A 23,761-nucleotide genomic window follows, 5' to 3' on the forward strand; every position below is an offset into this window, starting at 1 on the left:
CAACAGAGGCTCCTGGACAAAGAGAGCTTGGTGCAAAAGCCCGTGCTCCTTGCCCCCTGGAGGCTCATACGCGAGAGCTGGACAAAGGCTTTCTCTTAAGGTGACAGAGGGTCTGGAAACATTTTGGGCCCCTCTTCCGTCTTAATCTTGGCCCTTTTCCAGTCTGGTCCATCTGTCTGTGCCCCACCAGGTGGCAGCATACCCCTAGTTCCAGTTTCAAGCCCCACGGGAAGGGAAGAACGAATGAGGGAGTGGAGAAGAATACAGCTCTCCATTTAACCCCTTCCCTCCCCAGAATGATTCCATTGCTGTAGGGCTGGTGTTGAGTTTGAATGGGATTTGCTTTCATTCCCAGCAAGAAGAAGATCTCATCTACTTCCCAGACATTAACTCATTCCTGCCTGAAGGGTGGGAGGGTCAGGAATTCTCTGACATGCTTTGGAAAGGAATGGCTGGCTCTGGTCTTAGCCAAGGGCACAGGCAGGATGGGGTCAGAGAGGGGTTAGTATTCCCAAAGTTTCCAGGGGTCGTCTGAGGCTGAGGGTCCCCAAGGAGATCACTAGCTACTTACTTAAGGGTTTATACAGGGCTTTCCAGTGAGGTAGGCATTTTAAGAATTCAGATTCCCATTTTAGAGATGAGTGAATGGAGGCTCAAAGACTTGCCCTTGATCATACAGCTATCTTGGGAATCACAGATTCATAGAGTTAGCACTAGAAGAAGCCCCAGATTCCATCTAGTCTGAAACCTGCTCCAGATGAGGAAACTGAGGCCCATAGAGCTTAAGTGACCTGTCAGTTATCATTGTTTAGTTAGTAAGTGACAGAATTTGAACCCAGGTTCCACTCTAAAGGCAGTGTTCTGCACTATGTTGCCTCCCATGCTGGTGAGTCTCTTTTAGAATCCATAGAAGAACATATTGCGGTGGGCTCAAATTTGGTGGCAGAACGAAACAATATTGGCCAAAAGACCAGCATTGGCCCTTGTTGGACCATCTGGCAAAGAGAAGAAAGATCTGGGTACTTAGACCCAGAAACTCCCATCTCCCAGAGGATCTCACACTTGGTTTTCTCTTTATCAGGAAGGGGGACTGGACAACTTCCCATACACCACTCATCCAGGCAATCTCTAATACATGGTGGCTTCAAGAAAAGGGAAAATGATGATGTCCCCTGTATTTATTTGGGACCTTCTTAGGCTCAAAGCACTCCTCAGACAGGCTCTGATCAGATTTTCAGGGTCCAAGGGAAGAACTGGCAAGGGTTCAAGATAGCTTCTACTCTGAAAGGAGAGGATGGGAGGCAGTGATGGTTTTGTGACCAACCAGTAAAGAAGTTCAGTCTCTGGAAAGCCCAAGTCTACATTTTTCCACCCAACCCTTAGGTCAGAAGCCCTCTTCTCCAGGCTGCCCCAACACTCCTCCCCTTGGGCCTGTGGGTGGCATTTCTGGAGCAGAATCAACAATCCTCTTGCAGTCATGATCTTATCCAGGGCCCCCACTCTGCTGGCGCCAGAGGTAGGGCGCCTGAGATGCCACAGTAAGGTTCCCTCTAAAAAGCCTTGGGGCATTGATGAAGAAGGTAGGCCAGTTTGAGGGCACAGCCTCTCAAGGGCCCCCAAACTGCGGAATAGTAGCTAGTATACTCTTTGGAATCCCAAGGACCACAGAAAGGTAAAAAAAAAAAAACCATTGGAATAATCACCACTAGAAACAACTTTGAGTATGTTGAATGGGGGTTCAACTCAAGAGGATTCTGGGAGGGAAACGGTCTTGCCAGAGGCTGAGTGAGTAAGAGTTCTTTGAAAAAAGTTGGGCAGAGAAGTTAGAATTAGTTAGGAATCACCTTGTTTAATTACATATTCTCCAAGCAGCCTTGTGAGATAGGGGGCCTTTTGAACTTGCCAATTAGAGATGAAATATCACCTTCTAATTTGGACAGGCTTAATGCCATCATGCAGAAATAGTAACATCCTCTGGGCAGTCTCTAAAGAGATAGGATAGCAAGGCTCTCCTCTGCTGTTTTTAAACACTGTTTATCTTTCCAAAGTAGAAAAGGGGGGGGAGGTTGGGTTGAGCTAGGTTGTTTGGTTCCAAGACTGATTAACAGAAATAGGGATTAACATCATGGAGGAGAGGAAGGATGCCAGGTGGAACTCAATTTTTTTAAAGTTAGGAGATAGAGATACAGGATTATTTTTTTAGATGGCACTTCAAGATTTACAAAGCATTTTTATATTCTCTCATTTGACCTCATAAAAACCCCAAAAGGAAGGGGGTCATGCCCTTTTTACAGATAAGGAAACTGAGGCTCCCTCAGTTTACACCCAAGTTTACACAGCTCATGAATGTCTGAGGTAGAATTCAAACTCTAACCCTTCCTGACTCCAAATCAAGGACTTTATGGTGTGTACCACCTAGTTGCCTTATTATGTCATCTCCCACCTCCTTGCCTTTGCCCAGGCTCATTCTAGGAGCTTCCTGCTGAGGACCTCACTTTAAACCATGTCTCTAATACTACTTTCCCCCTCCCTACCTATCTAGCTTGAAAGCTTATGATCCCATTAGATTGTGAGCTCCTTATTAACAGAAATTATATATTTTTTTGCCTTTCTTTGTGTCCATTCTGCTTAGTCTGGTGCCTGGCACATAGTAGGTGCTTAATCAACCTTTCTTGACTAACAAACTCACATAGCCAAGCAGGTGAGTACAGCATCAGGACAGGTGTATTGGACTGGGCTATCCCTGCTCAAGACTCCACACCTAGGACTCAATTGCCCTGAAAGGAACTTATTGGAGCTCTTTGGAGAGAGGTCATCCAAATCTTGAACAGAACTCAAATGCAGAAATAGATGATTTTTTATATCCATCACTTAGAGAAAGCTTTGTGTGTCTCCACTGGAGCCTCTTGTTCTGCCACAGTGCTGACTTTAGTGTAGACTTCCAAACCCAGGTAGAATTCACTTTGTAGCCAGAGGAGTGTCATTAGCTCCAAGGAGTAACTACAGAGCCACAGGGGCATCTGAGTGCCCATTATTGGAACCAAGGAAAGCAGTGTTCTCAGCAGTGTTCCTTTTCCTGATTCCCTTATTCCAGAGTTATCCCTGACTCCCTACTCCTGCTAAGATAAATACACACGCCTCAGGCTGGGATTTAGGACTCTGCTAAATTTAGCTCTAACTGTCCTTAATGCCATTTCACATGATTCCCTTTTACAAACTCTACCTGCCCTCACTCTCTGCTTCTGTATGTCCACTCAGACCATCTCTCAAGCTTGGGATGCACTCTTCCCTCATTTCTGAATCTCACAAACTTCCTCTTCCTTCATGAGCTCTATTGAGGTGCCACCTCCTCCATGAAGCCTCCCCAGCTTCCTCCCATTTGTTAATTCTTTACCCCTATCCAAATGAGTTCCTTATTTATAAAAGTGTTCTTCCTTTCAAAAGAGCTTAAGTTCCTCAAGAGTGGGGAAATATCTCATTTTTGTCTTAGGAGCACATAATAGATACTTCAGAAAGATTTATTAAATTGAATTCAAATAGTGCTAATCTCCACCCCCCAAAAAAAACCACCTCCAAATACACACCCCTTCCTTTTTCTTTTTTCTCCACGTTCATCTTTTCCTCCTTTTCAAATACTTCTTTATTTCTTCTCCACTCAATCTGCCAAACGGTGAGTGGCTGGTGTGGATGCATGTGGGTGAGGGAAGACAGACTTCACTTCATTTCTATTACTGCCTTAAGGTCCAAGCACCTCCGGGGAATTGGGGGCCTATGTCACAGACATGTTTATTTCCCTTTCTCTTCCTACTTTAAAAGAACTTTGCAGAGTGTTCTGCAGGAAGAACTAGGACACGGCATTTAGAGCTGAAAGGAACTTAAAGATTATCTAGCCTAACCCTTGGGTTTTCTAGAAGAGGAAACTGAGACCCAAGTGTTTAAGTGATTTGTCTATGGTTACCCAGATAGGAAGTAGCAAAGACAAGATTTTAATCTGGACCCTTTGTCTGTCTGTCTGTCTATCTATTTATCCATCCATATATCCATTTATTTATCTATCCATCCATCCATCCATCCATCCATCGATAGATCTTTTATCTAACTTTCCATCTATCTATCCAACTATCTATCCTTCTAATCATCCATCCAATTATCCATCTATCCATCCTTCCATCTATTTATCTATCCATCCATCCATTTATTTATCTATCCACCTATCTGTCCATCTATATATATATCTACTATCCATCTATCTATCCTTCTATATTTATCTACCTATCTATCTATGTATCCATACTTCCAACTATCTATCTATCCTTCTGTTATCCATCCAATTATCCATCCTTCTATCTATCTGTCTGTCAATCTATCCATCTATCCATTTATTTATCTATTTATCTATCCATCTATCCATCCATCTAAATATCTATCTATCCATGCATCTACCCATCTATCTACTAGCCACCCACCCATTCATCTGTCCATCTAGCTATCCGTCTATTATTCATTTAAGTATACATCTATCTATCCATACTTACACCTATCTATCTATCTAGCCTTCTATTATCCAACTATCTATCCAGCTTTCCAGCTATCATCCATCTATCCATCTATCTATCTCTCACATTCTTTTCTCAGATCTATTTCCCCTCCAAAAGGAGCTGAGTTTCCCCATGCAATAGTTAGGAATAACTGGCAAAGAGAGGGGTTCAGCTGCCTGTCTGGATTATGGAAGAAAAGGGGGGTTCTCTGTCACTAAAATGGGGGAGCACTGCATATAATGAGCAGTGTCAAAACCTGAACAGTAACAAGCTGGGTGAAGAGGGGTCATCTGGAAAAACTATAAGAGGGTAGCTTTTAATTGTAGGGAATGAGTGCCTGGGAGAAACGGAATGGAGGAGAGTCGAAGTCCCTTACCACCATTTCAGTCATGGAACCCCCTCTTCCCCTCACCCCCACACACATACACTCATCTGATCCTGCTGGGGTGGTTTTAGCCAATGGGGACTCAGGGATGAGGAGACTCCCAGCATGCCTTTCTGGTAATCTAGGAAGCAGGAAGAATTGTAGTTTCTGTCCAAGGGGGAGCTGGATGAGATATCAAGAAAGGAGCAGAAGAGGCTAACGCTTTGCCATAATGAGAGCCCTGAGAGTCTGCTGGAAGATGGAACAAGCCCGTGTGTAGGCAGGGCATGTCTGCATCCGTCCTTCACTCGGCAGAGTGGGAGAGCTGAGCATTCTGAGAGCCCAGAATTCCCTTGGGCTAGGAGTTAACTCACTTATGGGCTCTCCTCCTACTCTCTTGTTAGGTCTCTGGCTGGATCTGACCCTGGCCCAGAAGGGGCCTGCTTTTGAGCAACTCTAAGCTAATTTCTGGATCCCACATCTTAATAAGAGGGATGCCAGGGAGCAAATGGACTCCAGGAGCTGTCAGAGCATCCAGAAGGCTTAGGTTCTCTGTCTTCCTCTAACCACTTGGAGAAAACAGAGTTGGGGTCTGGGGAAAGTACCTAAAATGGACACTCTCATGCCTGGGTCTGCCCTGACTTGCCATTACCTTGAGGAAGCCAGCTCTGAGCCTCAGTGGTTTCATTTCTAAAATGGGGCTAGTAACACTTTCATTATCTATCTCACTGGGCTTTCAGAGGATATAAAAGTACTTTGTATATTATAAAACTTTATTTAAACATCCTCTATGGTCATTTCTCCAGACCCCACCCATAATTCTGCTAACCCCCTAACCCCAATACTTCCAGTTTTAAAGAAATCAAAAAATTCAGTCCTGACCAGTTAGACATATTATTCATTGGTGTCATTTTTAGGCAGCCAAGTGACAGGTAGAGTGCTGGAATCGGAAAGACCCGAGTTCAAATTCAGCCTCAGACATTTACTAGCCCCAGTGTCAGTTTTTCATCCCTAAAATGGAGATAATAACAACACTTAGCCCCCACATCATTGTGAGGTCTCAGAGGAGATATTTGTAAAGTACTTAGCAAAGTGCCTTGCACACAGTAGGTGCTATATAAATTCCATCTTTTGTTTTCTTCAGATCTTTTCTCTGAATTCCAGATAAGGAATTCTTTTGTTATTCTTTGTCTTTATTAATCACACTTGAAATATGGGGAGCAGAGCTCACTGGAGAGTTCTTTTAAAATTTTGAAATATTTCCCCATCCCACCAAAAAGAATTTGATTTCTATAAAATTATAATAACTCAAACTAAATGTGTATTGAAGCATACTATTTTTACCTTTGTTTGTTTTTTCTTTCTTGTAGTTTTTCCCTTTTGTTTTGATTTTTCTTTCACAACATGTATAAAATGATTGTCTGTGAATAGCCTGTATCAGATTGCTTGCTGTCTTGGGGAGGGAAAGGGAAGGAAAGGAGATCGAAAGATAATTGCAATTCATAATCTTATATAAGTGAATGTTGAATACTATCTTCACATGTAATTGGAAAAAAATAAAATACTATTAAGTGAAAAAATTATAATAATTCAAGTTGGATCCAGAGAATGTGTAATGGAAAGAACAGTGATTCTGCAGGCAGAGGTCCTGGGTTCAAATTATTTCTTGGATATTTGCTATCTTTGTGCTGGCCAAATTACACAGCCAACCTCTCTGGGTTATTTTAGTTTTTTCCTTCTGTGAAATGAGGGAGTTAAATTGTATGGAGCCTATGAGACATCTTCTAGGGATGATGCTCCTGAGACCTCCTTCCTCTTCTTGCAGAGATGGAGGCCCAGAGGTGAGGAATGGTTCATTTAATGTCAGAGATGATTGAGGTTGTGATTGGTTTTGTTAAAATGCTTTTATCCCTTTTTTAATCTTTGTTATAAGAGAGAGCTTTCTGAGTAGGGGAGGGAGAAGAGATATATTCCAAAATGAACATGATAAAAAATCAAGATATAAATAAATGAAGATTTGGGGGAAAGAAGTTTATTCTTTTGAATGAGAATTCTTAAAACAATACATTTTCTAGTGCTTTGGTTGTAAGAAACAAGCCTCATTCTTCATGTCACCTTTGTTTCAGCTTACATCCTATCCCTGGTCTCATTCTTTAACCCTTTCCCATGTAGCCCAGCTCCATCAGCAACTGACAGTTTATGGTCAGAGGGTTGGATCTCACAAAATTAGTGAACTTGAGATATGGAAATAATGTGGATTTCAACATAGGGAAAGTCCAAAGCTTCCTGACCCCTTCCTTTTTTTTTCTTTTTATGCTTTGGGATTACAGTACCTGCAAGCAGCTATAGCCCAGCACCAGGCACCAATTACAGCCCAGCTCCAGGAGCAACCTACAGCCCAGCCCCTGCCTACACCCCATCTCCAGCCCCTGCCTATACCCCATCTCCAGCCCCAGCCTATACTCCATCCCCAGCCCCAACCTATACCCCATCCCCAGCCCCAGCCTATACCCCATCCCCAGCTCCTTCCTATAACCCTTCCCCATACAGCCCAGCCCCATCAGCAACCTATAGCTCCGGCCCAGCGGAGCCAGCTAGCCGCCCACCATGGGTGACCGATGACAACTTCTCTCAAAAGTTCGCCCCCGGGAAGACCACCACCTCACTCAGCAAGCAGATCCTTCCTCGGGGTGCTCCGGCCCCATCACCAGGTTATACTCCTGCTGGCACCCAGGTACCAACATTAGCCCGAGGAACCATCCAGAGGGCTGAGCGCTTTCCAGCCAGCAACCGGACTCCTCACTGTGGACACTGTAACAGCATCATCCGGTACAGTCGTGGGCCTGGGGTGGGAGAAGTGGGAAAGGGCTCTGACTCACAGAGAGGACCCTAAGGGTAGGAAACACAAGGGGTACATGGAGAGGATCTTCTTCCCTTCCTCTGCAGTCTCTTTCCCACTTGTGCCCAGTGCACCCTCTTCATCCTTACCTCTTCCCCTTTTCTCTCTATAATTATAAAATTTAGAGTTGAAAGGAATCTTAGATAACATTTTGTCAACCCCCTTCATTTTCTAGGTGAACAAAGAATGTCAGGGAAGTTAAGGGCTTTAGATCAGGTCACATGGCTAGTCAGGGGTCCAGTCAGGATTTGAACCTCTGTCTCCAGCTACTCTACCATATTGGCCCGCAAACTCCATCATGGAAGAGAAGGCATCAGGACTCACTTGGAGGTGTATTCAGCCAATACATTAATATTTGCTCATTAGGAGCCTTGGGTGATCACGATGCAAATGGCCTTGCTGTGTTGCTCTTGTAGCCACTCATTTGTCACAGGAAGCTGATCATTTCTTGGGCAAGGGAGCCCATGGTAACTAAGACCTTTCCATTTGAGTTATTCAAGACATCATCGTCATAGGAGTTTTGGAGTGTAAAAAAACCCAAACCTCAGGGATCTTTCAGTCCAGTCCATAACTGAGCTCTACAAATCCCTGGTGTGTGGTCTCTCAATGACTCCTACTGATGAAAAAGCTACTACCTCCCAGAGGAGCAAACAACAAACTTGTATTAAGTACCTACTATGTGTAGGCACTGTGCTAAGTGCTTTCTATTTTGGATTGCTTTAATTATTAAGGACTTTTTTCTATACTTTGAACATAAATTTGCCTCTCTATAATTTCTTTCCATTATTTCCAGTTCTGCCTTGATGGGTTGAACTTGAAAGCAATTATCATGTGTCTCCTAAGTCTTCATTTCTTTAGGCTCAATATCCCTAGTTCTTTTGACTAACTCTCAGATGAGAGTCTTGAAGTCCCTCAATATCTTCATTGTCTTCCTCTGAACACTCTCCAGATGATCAGTACTTAGCACAGAGTCTCATACATAGTCAGTGCTTAATAAATGTTGATTGATTTCCTCAAATGTGGTACCAAGAACTGAACACAAGTCTCCAGATGAGGACAGAAGAAGGGGAAGTATGTGTGTCTGTGGAGGGGGGAGGAATGGGGAACTCTATCCTCCCTAGTCCTGGCTGCCATTCCTCTCAATGCAGGCTAAAATTACATTTGCTTTATCAACTGCTTTCATTCTTCTGAATTTACATTCTCCTTAAACCCTAGATCTTTTTAAAAGATCATTTTTAATAAAGCTTTTTATTTTCAAAACATATGCATAGATAATTTTCAACATTTACCCATATAAAACCCTGTGTTCCCCCATCCCTTCCCCTAGACAGCAAGTAATCCAATATATGTTAAACACGTGCAATTCTTCTATACATATTTCCACAGTTATCATGCCGTACAAGAAAAATTAGATCAAAAAGGAAAAAATGAGAAAGAAAACAAAAAGCCAGCAAATAACAACAAAAAAGTGAAAATACCATGTTGTAATCCATGTTTAATGGGCCATAGTCCTCTCTCTGAGTGCAGATGGCTCTCTCCATCACAAAACCATTGGAACATTTTAGCTCTAGATCATTTTTTCATGGAAACTTTATTGCTGGGCCAGAACTCCTGCCCCTCATAGTTGGGACTGATTTTTTGAACCCCGATCTAGGATTTTACATTGATCACCAAGCTTTATCAAATCTTTTCTGGTTTGCTCACTGTTCTAGCCTGTCAAACTCCAGTGATCTTTGGCCTTGTCATCATAGGGACTCCTTTCATCCTGTCCTTTCTCTTCCTAGGGGTCCCTTCCTGGTTGCTATGGGTCGTTCCTGGCACCCAGAAGAGTTTAACTGTGCCTATTGTAAGACCTCTCTGGCCGATGTGTGCTTCGTGGAGGAGCAGAATAACGTGTACTGTGAGCGTTGCTACGAGCAGTTCTTTGCCCCACTGTGCGCCAAGTGCAACACCAAGATCATGGGGGTAAGTCACAAGTTAACCTCTTGTTCCAGGGGATTCCTAGAGATGCGTTCATGTCTCTCTCCTGTTTTAACTCCCATTTTCCCACATCTGGAAAAGCAGCTGTTCCATTTCCTCAGTTTCAGGAAGTCTAGTTCTGATAACCTCTCTCCTTCTACCCAGCAATTCAGACACATTTTCTTCTGTTAGGCAAGAAAGAAAGAAAGAAAAAAAAACTATTCATTTCTGGGGAATGAAGGCCTTCCAGAAGAGAAAACTGTTCGAGGCCCCAGGGGTATGCTTTCTCTGAATCTGCTTGAAGCAGGGCCTTTCTTCTTCCAAGGCCAGAAATTGCATTAGGTCTAAGGTTGCTGGGTTAAACTGTTCCTTGCAAGCCCTCATTCCTGTACTCCCAGAGATGGAGCCAAGGTCAGCCAGCTGATGCCCTCTTGTCCTTGTGTTTCCCTTTTTTCTTTTCCCAGGAAGTGATGCATGCTCTGAGGCAGACTTGGCATACCACTTGCTTTGTCTGTGCAGCCTGTAGGAAGCCTTTTGGCAATAGTCTCTTCCACATGGAGGATGGGGAGCCCTACTGTGAGAAAGGTACGGGGCCTGGGGGAAATCTGTGGGGATGCTCGAATTGTTTATAAAACAGAACCTCATAGCTCAAGAGAGACTTAGGAATGGGGTCATACAAGTAGTGAATGTAGCCAAGCTGGGCTTCGCATCCAAGTAGACTAACTCCAAATCCATAATGCTTTGCACTAAATGCTTCACTGAATTTCAGGAAGCAGGTAACAGACTTCTTCAAAGTTCTCTCCCTCTTTAGAGGACAACTCCACTATCCTTCCTGTCCCTTAAATTCACAGCCCCAGAATCAACCCTTCCCTTCCCTTCCCTTCACTCCTGCACCCCATCAGTAGTCAAGCCTTGCTGATCTTTCTTCCAGGACATCTCTCTCATCAGCTTGCTTCTCTCCACTCATATATCCTCTAGTCTAGATTAGTCCCACATCCTCCCTTTCTCGTACTATCTCAATAATGTCCTGATGGGTATCCCCAATCGTAGTCTCTCCCTTTCTAATCCATCCTGTCCCTTCTCTCCCATGGGTTTCCTTCCTGTCAAGCCAGGATTCCTAAAACACAGATCTTACCATATATTCCCTTCCTACCCACAAACCTTCAGTGCCCCATTGCCTCTTGGTTAATATTAAAAAGTCCTCTCTAGATCAAAAAGTGCTCCCCAGTATGGTTGTCTTCTATTTCCCAGTTTTATTTCATATTATCATCTACCATGTACTTATCATTCTAGTCAGCCATATTGACTCATCAACTGTTCCTGTTATACAAAATCCTATTGATTGTCTCTAGGCTATTACATGGCAACCATGTCTGAAATGAATCTCTTCCTCCACCTCAGAGAATCCTTATCACCTTCCAATGTCAGACCAACTGTTAGCTAATTCTTCCATTGGTGTTCGTATATGGAAAAATACGAAAGCTTTATTACTGATAATTAACTACAAACAGAGTTTTCAGGGCTCCAGACAAGTCATGTTATATCTTTGGTTCTCAGCTCCTCTGAAACTCTATGATTTTTTTTTTAACTCTATGTTTTGAGGTAGGATTGGGGGAAGAGGAGAATAAAAGATTAGACTGGCTGGAATACGAGATTCCTTTTCAGCTATAAAATTATGATTATGTAATAGCCATACTGACATCTATTTTTAAATCACAATATTTAGGCACAGCTGTTCAATTAACCACACATTCACCTAACTCCTACATTACTGGTCAATCCAGGTTTCTAATGTCATACTACATAAAGTATCTACATAATCATAATCTACATAAAGAATCTACATGATTATGTAGATTCAAGATATAATCAATTTCTGACTTACTTCACCGTCTTCCCAGAATGCCCATTAATGACTTGAATGAAGTCATAAAAAGTACATTTATCCATTGAGCCAATAACATGAAGCCAGGAAAAAAAAATATGTCAGATAGCAGAATCCAAAAGATTTTGAAAGAATGGAGTGATAGGCTATAACCCCTTAAGAAATTTAATAGGGATGAATTGGAAGTCTGCTCCTTTGGTCAAAAATTCAATTGTACAACTATGAAGCGACAAACCTGGCTTAACATCAGTTGATATGAAAAAAAAATATATTGGGATTTCAGTAGATTGCAAATGCCCCAAGGAACAAATGGAAAAGAGGAGAACAAGCTGTATGTAGAAAAACCTGGGAAATAAGCCTTCAGGGAAGGAACTAGGGATATTTAGCCTGAAAAAGAGGTAGTTTAGGATGGGGAGAGAAAGGGGTAGGAAATCTATCTGGCAGTATTTGAAGGATTATCATTCTACACAGATCCAAAGGATAGAATTAGGGTCACTGGAAAGAAATTGCAGGGATGTATTCCACTTTCAGTTTCCAATTCTGCTACTTACTTTCTACTTTCCATTCTTGGACAGTTTTAATCCTTTGGAAGTTTTTAGGTAGAGAAGATATAAAATGTGTTGTTTTCACTCATTATAACTACTGAGTGAAATCATAACTTCTCATATTCATTTTTATCCAGACTAAGGACTTGTATTTCTTTGGGGGAAGACAAGAGAGGTGACAGAAGGGAAGAGGATTGTCATTATTGAATAGGATTTAATGACAATATCATGTAAAATATCAAACTAATATGTACTTACAGAAGTTCAAAATCTATATCTAGGTCAAAGCAACTTAACTGTTAAAAAATAAGTCATTCAACAGATTTCTTATCTAGATAATGGCAGACACCTAGCAACCAATTGGATCATAGGTTTTGAATTGGAAGAGACCTTGGAGTTCATCTAGCCCAACTTTTCTCTTCATTTTACAACTAAAGAAACAAAAGTTCAGAACTTAATAACTTGTCCAAGATCACACAGGTGGTAGAGAGGAGGAGAATCAGAATTGGAACTCAGGTCCTTAGACTCCAAATACAAAATTCTCTTTATACTATGTGATGCTACCTTCTTATGATTGTGATTTTTATTGAATTGTGGCATTGCCTTAGTTTCTTGTAGACTTAAGTTGAGATGCTTCCTCATTCCCAACCCACTCCTTAAGGTAATATATTTAGATCTAGAAGAGACATTAGAGGTCATCTAAACTGACTCCTTTATTTAACAGACAGAGGAAGAACTTCCCGGCCCTTAGAGGTTGTGCTTATAGTCACACAAAAAGGATGGGATATAGCTAAGGTTTGAACTGCCTCCAAATCCATCTTTTCTCCATAGCTCTGTCCGCCATCTTTTCTGGATCCTTCTCAGAGTATTGGGGTCTCAGTGTGTATGTTTGCTTCTTTTCAGATTACATCAATTTGTTTAGCACCAAGTGTCATGGCTGTGACTTCCCCGTGGAAGCTGGAGACAAGTTCATCGAGGCTCTGGGACATACTTGGCATGATACTTGCTTCATCTGCGCTGTAGGTTTTCCTTTATGTGACTTGGACTCTGTCAGTCACCCTGTCCCTCTGAAAGTGGAGGGAACCAAAACTGCAGGGAACTGGGCATTGGACAACAGGAAGAAAGTCATTGGTTTTATTTACAAAAATTGTTCATTCCTATTTTATTTCTAATGCAAATCACAAAAACCAAATGAGACTTTATTGACTAATCCTCATGGTCTCTCACTTGGAAAAGGCATATTTCCATTTACCAGGGAGTGCTCTCTTCTCGAAACAGGGCAGGTCAGGAGATAAGCATGAAATTGCCCATTGGCCACCTTCAATTTTTTTCTATTGAGGACAAGAAAGAGGAGAGAGCACTGGTCTTGGAGTCAGGAAGCCTTGGGTTCCAATCCCATTTCTGGAATTTGTTAGCTGTGTGACCAGGAGCAAGCCCCTTAAGCTATCTGAGACTTGGATACTGGAGTCATGAAGAGTTTACATTTGATAACTGCCTATTAAGTGCCAGATACTGTGCTAGATACTGAAACTATGAAGAGTTTAGATTTGAGATCTGTCTACTAAATGCCAGATACTATGCTAGGTACTAGAGCCATAAAGGATACATTTGTGAGGGCAGATGTTACAGAACTGGAGGCAGAGATGAAAGCAGACATCCCCAAAAGTCACAGAGGCAAATGGCAGAGTTTGGATTTGAATCCAGGGCCCATTACTACAAGTTCAGCACTCCAACTTGTTAATTTGTCTCACTTGTATATATGGCTTCCTGACAACTTGATGGTTTCTCATCTATAAAGAGGAAATAATAGCACCAGTTTTAACTCCCTCCAGGGCTGTTATCAAGTTCCAAGAAGCTGATATGCATGTAAATAACTTTGCAGATATCAAAGCTCTATACAAATGGCAGTTGTTATTAATGGAAATAATACTTCATGCAGCATTTCATTCAGCCTAACAGAATAACTTCAGAGAACTTGAGATTCTCTAGCTCTGATCAGCTCATTAGCTTTGTGATCTTGAGCATGTCAATTAATCCCTATGATCCTCATTTGTGAAGTGATGATATATGATTAGATGATTTCTGATGTCTTCTCTACTCAGAGAACTATGAACAGCTAGGTGGGTGCAGGAGATAGACAACTGGGCCTGGAATCAAGGAGACTTGAGTTTAAATGCAGCCACAGAAACTTACTAGCTTTGTGACTCTGTCCTTTACTCTCTGTCTGCCTCAGTTTCCATAACTGTAAGAAGGGTATCCCCTTCTTATCCCCTAATATTAGCACCTACTTCATAGGATTCATATAAAGCTCAAATGGGATAATTCTTGAAAGCCCTTAGTACAGTGCTGAACATGCAATAGTTGCTTAATAAATGTTTATGCTTTTCTCTACCCTCTCTTTCCCTATTTAAATTTGAGGCTGAAATTTTCTTATGGAAAGTCTAAGGGAAGGAACTAGAAATGAGAGTATTTTTAAGCTGAATGAAATGCCACTTGTAGCATTTTAATGAGAATTGTTAAAAGAAGCTTGCTAAGATTCAGTCGATTCAATAGGAAGTGGGAAATTCTCCTGGTTGCTAATCCACAGCCCTAACATATATTTGCCTACATTTGAAGCTCTAGATGCTGCTACTAGGATGTGTGTGATAGAATGGGGCAACATTGGACCTAGAGCCAGTTAAGGCCTGCCTATTTGTGTGACAGTGAAAAATCATTTGCTGACCCTCAATCTCCTCATCAATAAAATGGGCATAATTTGCACTACCACCCGCTTAGGTGGCTTAGCTATCTTGGGAAAAAAAACCCAAAACTCTACCCATTAAAGGGCCAAAAAAGTGTTGATCGTTATTCTTGTTACTATTGACTTTTTTCCTCAGAGGCCCTGAGCATTTAACTCCTAGCCAAGTTCTCCAATATATAAACAGGATATTTATAAAGTCCTCTCCCAATTTCAAAGTATGATTATTTTCTACCTGTACATAATTCAAGCAAGTTTGATAGTATAAAGAAAAGCCTTACTTGTCAAGCCAACAAATACTTATTAAGTACCTATCATGGGCTAAGTACTTAGAATTTTTTTTCACAACAATCCTGGGAGGCAGGAGCTATTATCACCCCCACTTTACAAATGAGGAAACTGAGGCAAACAGTTTGGTCACACAGATAGTAAGTGTCTGAGGCTGGATTAAAACTCAGGAGTTTCTCTGACTCTAGGCCCAGCCCTCTATCCACAGCACCACCTAGCTGTCCTTAAACCTGCTCTGTCTGCTGTTTAATGAGGCACTTATTTGCTCATCACTGGAAGGAGGCTGAGGCTGGATGAGGGTTCTCCTGGGAGTTTGTACTGAACCATGACCACGGGGCCATAGATAGCACTGAAAGGGGCCTTAGAGGGCATCTAGCCCATACAGAGCTGGAGGCAGAGACACAAGGAGACATCCCCAAAAGTCACAGAGGAAAATGACAGAGTTTGGATTTGAATTCAGGACCCATTACTACAAGTTTAACACTCAAACATGTTAATTTGTCTCACTTGTATGGTTTCCTTAGGACTTGATGGTATTTTCTTTTCCATTTCCCCTTAGCAATGAGACACATGTAGCTGGTCTGGGGCAAGAAGGAAAGCTTTATATATATAATCCCACCTACTTCCATGATAGCTGTAAGCATTGTAAAAATGGCCATCTTCTAGGTCACTAATTCATTCATTCATCAAGTATTTGTGTTGCCTACTAAATACCAGATACTGTGCTAGACACTGGAGCCATGAAGAGTTTACATTTGATAACTGCCTACTAAGTGCCAGATACTGTGCTAGACACTGGAGCCATGAAGAGTTTACATTTGATAACTGCCTACTAAGTGCCAGATACTGTGCTAGACACTGGAGCCATGAAGAGTTTACATTTGAGAGCTGCCTACTAAGTGCCAGATACTATGCTAGGTACTAGAGCCATAAAGGGTACATTTGTGAGCTGCCTACTAAGTGCCAGACACCATATTAGACACTGGAGCCATAAATGGCTTACATTCTACTGAAAGAAACTACCAGCATAGATAAGCCAGTACAATGTATTTCCAGAATTATGAAGGGGAGGAAGGTGAGATGTGGCTGGACCTGAGTCTTGTAGGAACTACAGATTCTGAGCAATACCACTAAAGAGTAAAGGCATCCCAGGTGCCCAATGCAGTCTGCACAAAGGCATGGAGGGAGGAAAGAAGGGGAAAGAATGATGCATTTCATAGAACCATAAATCTGGCGGGGGTGGGGGGTGGGATGCTCAGATGCCAACCAGCCCAACCTCCTTATTTTCCAGAGAAGGAAACCTGGTTCTAGAAGTTTGAATGGCTTTCTCAGGGTCCAAAGCTATATACCCAAGGCAGCTTCGCATGGGAGAGCAGAGAACCTGGGTTAGAAGCTTAGCTTTGTCACTTGCCACTTATGTGGCCTGGGGCAAGGCATTTCATTTCATAGGGCCTCAGTTTCCTTATCTCTAAAGTAGAGAAATTGAACTAAAAAATCTCGAAGGTCTTCCCCAGCTCTAAATCTATGATCTAGAATACAGGCAAAGAGTGGTCTAGTCTGGTTGATTCTGAGTTCAGGGTGGGGAATAAAGTTTGTGAGCTGGAAAAGAAAGGCAAGACATTGTAATGGACTCCAGACACCAAACAGGAGCTGCTATTTTCCCCCAGACTAGAAGCAATAGCCCCTGGACCTTCTTAGTCATGGGAGTGACAAGTCAAGCCTATGGATTTCCCATGAACTTCCATGATTCCATTGGAGGCCTGGTTTCTGGCTTGGCCTGGCATTGTAAGCTTGTTATCTCTCCCCATATGTTTGTATTTACCTGTTGCCGTAGCAACCCAGAGGTGCTCCGGCAGAGATGAGATATTACATTAGCTAACTCCTTCCTTGGCTGCTTAAGACAGCATCACTAACACCAACAGGGTTCTCCTGCTCCTAATGACCTGGCTGAAGCTAAACTGCCCCTGGTTACTCGACACAGAAATCTGCTGTATTCTTCCCAGGATTCTCATATTCTGGTCCTTTTCTTATTAATGAAACTCAGAGACTTTCAAGTTCATTGATCATATGTTGGGAAGTTGGGAGGATTTCTTAGAAACTTAATTTTTCAATGGACTCTAGCTACAGTTAGCAGCTGTCCCATTAAGAAACAATGCAGACTAGAGCTCACACTCTCGAATGTCAGTAACTTAGTTTTTTAGGGCAGTAGAATACACACACACACACACACACACACACACACACACACACCTCTGGCTTCAAGGAACTTAAGTTTCATTTGTGGAACAAATGTTACATAGTAGACTGGTATGAAACAATAGAAGGCAGATAACTTGAGACTTGGAAGCAGGTGGGCAAGGAAGAAGACCAATTTTATACCATCTTATCATTATTTATTATCATTATTTAATCATTTATCACTTTTATCATCTTATTTCTATGTTGTTTGATCATTTATCACTTTACCATCTTATTTTATTATTATCATTATTATTTCATCATTTCTCATTTTTATCATCATTATGGCAAAGATGATACCAAAGCCAAATGTTAAAGGAAGATAAGAATTCTGAGAGATGGAGATAAGGAAAACATCTGAGCCAAAGGAACAGCCTATGGGGCAGGAGATGGAATGTCACATTCAGGAAACAGTTCATAGGCCAATTTGTAGAAAGTAAAGAATGTAAAGAAGAAGAATAAGAAACAAACATGAAAAGGTAGATTGAAGTCAGATTGTGGAAGGCCTGAAATATCCTGGAGTCAATTAGGAGCCACTGAAGGTTTTTAAATAAGAGAGGGATACAATCAACTCCTAATATTTTCCAAGGACATTAACAAACACACAACATCCAGCCTTTTATTCAGATGTGTGTGTCGAAGCCTACTGGAATCTGTCTATAAAGGCCAATTATTAACATCTGGGCATGGACAAATATTAAAACTCAAGGCTTAATTTATTGTTTGATTGATAGCCCATCCTAAAAAAGTAATGGAGAAAAGTGAATGATGCAAATTAAATGTAAAATTGTGTGATGCACTGTTACTCCAATTCATGAATTCATGATTTCATTGTTACCATGACCTTTCTTTCTCACATTTGCACCTTTCTTCCAGGTCTGTCATGTGAATTTGGAGGGACAACCCTTCTACTCCAAGAAAGATAAGCCACTCTGCAAGAAGCATGCTCATGCCATCAATGTTTAAAAGAAGCTGACAGCCCCTGGCTCAGAGGGAACCTCGATGGCCAACCTTGTTAACTACAAAGGATAAATCACGATGGATTTCTTTCTGTGGGGAAGGGAGAGGACCTAGGAAGCCCCTGAGATCTTTTGAAGTACAATTTTAGTCCTTCTTATGTACACAGAACATGCATTTGCCTTATTCTGAGCAGAAGTCAAATCGAATCTCTCCCTGAAGGAGCTCGTAATTAATCCAATACTGGAATGGTACTTCAAAAGCTGAGGACACAATTGTGAGCACTCCAGAGTATGAAACTAAAAGCAACTTTTCCTAAGAAATATAAATATGCTCTTGAATAAGCTCAGCAAAGTAGCCATTAGAGTTCTGGTCATCCTTTGCTGGCATTTAACAAGAGCTCAGCGTCCTTTCGAAGAGCCCTCTAGTCTGTAGCTACAGCTGGCAGAAAGAAAAACAAAAAGTCATATGCCAAAAAAAAGTTCCAGTTGTAGCATATTTTTAGGACTGGAGCTAGTAGTTTGTAAAGTAAGACAGATCCAGGCATTTCTCACCAAAAAAGGAAGCATTATTCCATTATTAATATAATGGTGCTAACTCCCAAAGCAGCAAACTAGAGGTCTTTAAATAAAGCAATTTGAATCATTCTCCACAGTATGAAAGGTCACCAAGAATAAAAAAATCAAGTGCCAAAGTCAAAAGAAAGGGGCTATATTTCTAGGAGAATGGGACATTAAAAAGGATAACATAAGTAGAGACGTCCTCCTACTCAGTACAAAGTTAAGAAAAGTTAAGTTCTTCAGCTCATCTCTTTTGGTCTTAGACACCCAGTGTCCATAAAGTATCCATCTCATGTTAAATTGGGATGGAAAAATGGCATGAGTATCCCCCAAATTTGTTCCGTGGTAAAGGAGGTAAAGGGAAGGAGAGGACTCTGTAATATTTCAATGTTGTATCTGTTTTGAGAGCTTTTTGGAAATGATGTTCCTGGGTCTCCACACCCATGGTTCTTCAAATGGCCACTGATTGAAGTTTTTATGTGAACTCCTTGTCAGGAGAAGAGAACCAATCTTGATTTTTCAGTACTGGGAAGGAACAAAGATGGATTGCAAAAATAAATAGGGTAGCAGAAGGGCCTGCCCAATCTATAGAATGAGGAGAGATTTAATTTCTGCCAAATTCATTAAAGATGGAGGGCAAAGGTCACAGACTGATGGTGTTTCACAGTTATATCTGGTACCACTGTGATTAATTCCCCTATTTGGGATCCATTCTTTAACCTATAGTTTGGTTAGCTGATAAGAAGAAAGGGATAGGATAATATTGCTGAATTGCTCATCTCTCTTGTTGGCTAACATTTTTACAACATCCTGTGTTTTAAGGTGTGCTAGAAAAAATTTGAACTTAATCTCTCTAGTCAATATAGCAAGTATTGCCTTTGATATCGCCATTGAGATTGTCCAAATTCCTTAAATAATCTCAGTGTTGAGCTAATGCCAAACGGTCATTTTTAGGCTATTTCAGTAAGTAGAAATAAGAAAGGAGTGTGATTTCTGAAAATGACATGTTTGTTTCTCATTCCTTCAGTAGCAAGCAATATATTTTTTTCATTGACAAAGTATACTTCCAGTTTTGAATGGCTATGGCTCTCCATTAAGCATGACCAGATGGAGTTTTTTGCATTCTATTGCTAACTCTGCTGCATCCTTCCTTTTGAGGATTTTTTCTTTCCCTTTTTAGCCACTGGATGTATGTACAATAATGAAGAAGTTTCAGTTCTCCCCCTGGAAATTGATATTTGTAGGGGAAAGTGCCTTAAGTATGTAAATTGGGGATGCTAACAAATGGTCATGGACTTTTAAACTTTATTTCTATGGATCTCCATGAAGCCATCTATTCTCTTCCATATAAAATCCAAAGGAGAATATGCATATATTCATATTCATAAACATATGCACTGAGATGAGAGCCTTGAGTTGGCGTATCTTTTTTTATATATTGATTTTGAAGATACTTTTCAGATTAGGAAGAAAGGATACTTTTCATTTTTTTTTCAGAAGTAAACACTAACAACTATGTATGATTCCATCACCTTCTTTAAAAATATAATAGCTAAGGATAAAGACAGCCTAAAACATCCAGACTGCATTTTTGAATGGACAGCATATCTGCCAGGTTATCACAGAATGCTGGGAAGAACCTTTAAGGTGATAAAGTCCAATTACTGATTTTACACAATAAGGAAACTGAAGCCCAAACTGACAGTGACCTCCCCCAAAGATATCCACCTAAGTGATAGAGTCAAGATGTAAGCTCAGATTTTCTGAGACATACACTCATAAATTCCAAATTGAAAGGAATTGTAGAGATCATTGATTTCAATCTCTTCTTTCAGATGAGGATTATGCAAGGTCACATAGGTGCAAGTGCCAGAATTAGGATTAAAATTTATATGTGCTGATTTCAAATCCAGCATTCTTTCCAATGTCCCATGCTCCTTCTTTGTAAACCAAATCCAGTGTTCCCTTAGCAGACTTCTGCCATTTCACAAATTTCCTAGTGCCTGATTTCAAGGGAGAAAACAATAGGAACCCACTTTCCTTACAGTTAAAGAATATTAGAGCCTATTTGAAGATTTTATTTTGATTCCTTTTTTTTTTTTTTTGGTGGAAATTGACAAGGAAAGTGAAAAGCCTTAAAAAGGAACTTTGGGGAAATCGGTTTTGCTATTACTGTTGTAACCTTTTTAGATCACACACATGTACACACACACACACATACACACACATATGATTCTAAAGTTGACAGAAAAAGGAAGTCTCCTAAAGTTTAGTCCTTCAGGGGTCATTAAGTTAGGTACAATGTTTTGTTTAAGTTATCTCTTACTTATGGTTAACTGCATGAATGCCTATAGTACTGAACCACACTTCTGAGTCAACATAAGGCAGTATACTTTGGATTGAAATTTTTGTCTCCTTAGAATAGACATCTGTTTAACATTTCTAAACATTAACTTTAGCAACAGAGTGATGTGTCTGCAGTGATGTGCTAGGAATTTAGCTTTTATAATGGGTTTTTTCAATCCCAAATGTCTTTGCTTTTGAATTTTTTAAGAAAAAGTTTCTATTTATTAGCTCAGAAGTGGAATGTCATGTCATTTACTAGGAGTGTGTGCCAATATATTTTGCATGAAGTTTTTGCGCCAATCAATGTGAACTAAACATTGTCACAAAATAAAATGATGAAAAAGGATGTGCATAAAAGGAATTTTCTGTTGAGAGTTTTCAAAATCACAAGTGGGTTTGGCCAATTATCACTTATAGAGACTTTGAAAACATGGGAGTAAGTCAAGAAAGTTGCAGAATCACAGAATAAAAAAAAAAAACCAACTTAAAAACAAGTGGGATCCTAGAGGTTAATTAAGGATATAGCTCACACCTAAATAGGAATTCCATTTCTGATATCCAAACAAGTAATCATTTGGCTTTGCTGATGTTCACTACTCATGTGATCGGGCCTCAGTTTCCTCATCTGTAAATTAAGAAGGTTGGATTAAATAGTCTCTGAAGTCTCCTGTAGTTTTATATGCAAACCTAGGATCCTTAAGTATTATGATAGTAGAGAAGGGAAAAGAGGAAGTGAGCGAGGACACACTAACTTGTCAAAGTAGCCCATTTCTCTTTTAAATAGCTCTACCAATTAAGCAATTTTTAAAAATTACTATTAATGGTAGTCTTAAAATTGCCAATTTGCAACCTTCACATTGTTTCTAGTTCTGCCCTCTGGAACAAGCAGGACAAAACAGCTCTTCAAATCCCCTAACACCCTGGTTTAGCATATCATATATAGAATTTTTACCTGCATTAATGCAAATTCAATTTTCTTATTTAATCAAACAAGATGAAGATAGGAAAAGTTTTGCATAAATATGTAAATGGAAGTGGGTTGTCATAAATTCAAGGTTAGGTCTTTACAAAGGTCTATACTTGTCAACCAAATATTGAGAGAATATTCATTTTGAACCTAACCCAAATGACTCTAAGACAGTTCTCTGGAAATTATGGTTTTCCTTTATTTATTTCCTATAAATAGAAAAAATGTATCATGACAGTATCCGATAAATAAGTCGCATCCAGTTCATAAACCTTGATGAGGCATGAGAAAAAGAGGTGCTGGCTGACCTTGGCATTACCCCTTGTTTTTCCTTTGCACTTTATTATCTTCCTCCTCTTCTTTATTCTCCCTCTATTGAAAGTTATCAAATATACCCCACATGGATTTCTAGCTGTCAAAGAATTAGAATTTTTTAAAAAATACCCAATACTAAAGGTATACTAAAAATAATTTGATCTTTGTTGATTGAGAAGTTAATCAGCCCCAAATAATGTTTGTTCTTCCTTTTGCTTCCTTCATTACCTCATCTTTTTCTGTTTCCTTCCCTCTTTCTTTTTCCTTTTTCTTTCTTCTTCTCTTTCCATCTTTTTTTCCTCTTTCTTTTCACTTTTTCCTTTTCTTTCTATCTTTTTCTTCCTCTCTCATTCTTTCTTTTTATGATCCTTTCTCCAAATGGAAAGAACTGGTTTTGGCTAATGACAAGGTTAAATCTTTCAACAGTTTTTATGATATTTGATTTGTTAACAAATGATCTAACCAGACCTTGAAAGACCTGTATGAAGCATAAGAAGAATACAATATAAATACATCTTTGAAGTATTTTTAAAGTTCTTTTATCATAGCCCATTGGCATTGCAAGAAACTTAGTGTAACAGAGATAAACTGACAAATCAGTCCTGAGGTATAATTAAATTTCAAAAAAATATTTCTAGACCCAACTACAAGAAACTCACTGACTAGACACTGAAGTCCCATGATAGTCTAGCCAATTAATACTTGGTTCACCCTTGGATTTGGATCAGAATTCATTGAATTCATCCTAACCTGAACTTCTACTTGTTTCACTAAGGATCTCCTAAAAAAAAAGCAACATGGCAAGCTTTCTGTTTAAAGATGCCTTGAAAGCTAATTGATACTGGATTGACCTTGGACCCCACCCAAATGTTTCCAGTCCAAATTCTCCTGCTTTTTGATTCTTCTTTTTTAAAAAAAATTATCTTCCTAATATGTGATCAGAAATTACATTTACTCCTATTCAAATGAATGTTTCCCAATTTGGCAAATAAAAAGTTCTAGGGGTGGTTATCAAAGGTAAGAGGTCCTTGTTCTACACAGAGATGGCATTTGGAGCTTAATAATTGTAATTTCTAACTGTTTTTTAAAATTGCACCAAAACTCCTGCAAGTAGAAGGTCAGGTCAGTGACTTCATGAGGTTCTTAGCCAAATACTCCTGGGA

At 40.3% G+C, this 23,761-nt stretch overlaps 1 protein-coding gene across 6 annotated transcripts in view; it reads left to right on the top strand.

Annotated features, from left to right (window-relative positions):
* The window catches only part of LDB3 (LIM domain binding 3), a 111,168-nt gene extending 89,506 nt beyond the window's left edge, over positions 1-21,662 (top strand). For all 6 annotated transcript variants that reach the window (XM_031956740.1, XM_031956746.1, XM_031956739.1 and 3 more), the window contains 5 exons: positions 7,233-7,731; positions 9,586-9,766; positions 10,225-10,345; positions 13,094-13,209; positions 18,330-21,662. In XM_031956740.1, the coding sequence (XP_031812600.1) occupies positions 7,233-7,731; positions 9,586-9,766; positions 10,225-10,345; positions 13,094-13,209; positions 18,330-18,419 (1,007 nt within the window). In that variant the 3' untranslated portion in view covers positions 18,420-21,662. The remainder of the gene's footprint in view (positions 1-7,232; positions 7,732-9,585; positions 9,767-10,224; positions 10,346-13,093; positions 13,210-18,329) is intronic.
* The last annotated feature ends 2,099 nt before the right edge of the window (positions 21,663-23,761 follow it).

This window comes from Sarcophilus harrisii, chromosome 2, assembly GCF_902635505.1.
Source record: "Sarcophilus harrisii chromosome 2, mSarHar1.11, whole genome shotgun sequence".
Taxonomy (NCBI): domain Eukaryota; kingdom Metazoa; phylum Chordata; class Mammalia; order Dasyuromorphia; family Dasyuridae; genus Sarcophilus; species Sarcophilus harrisii.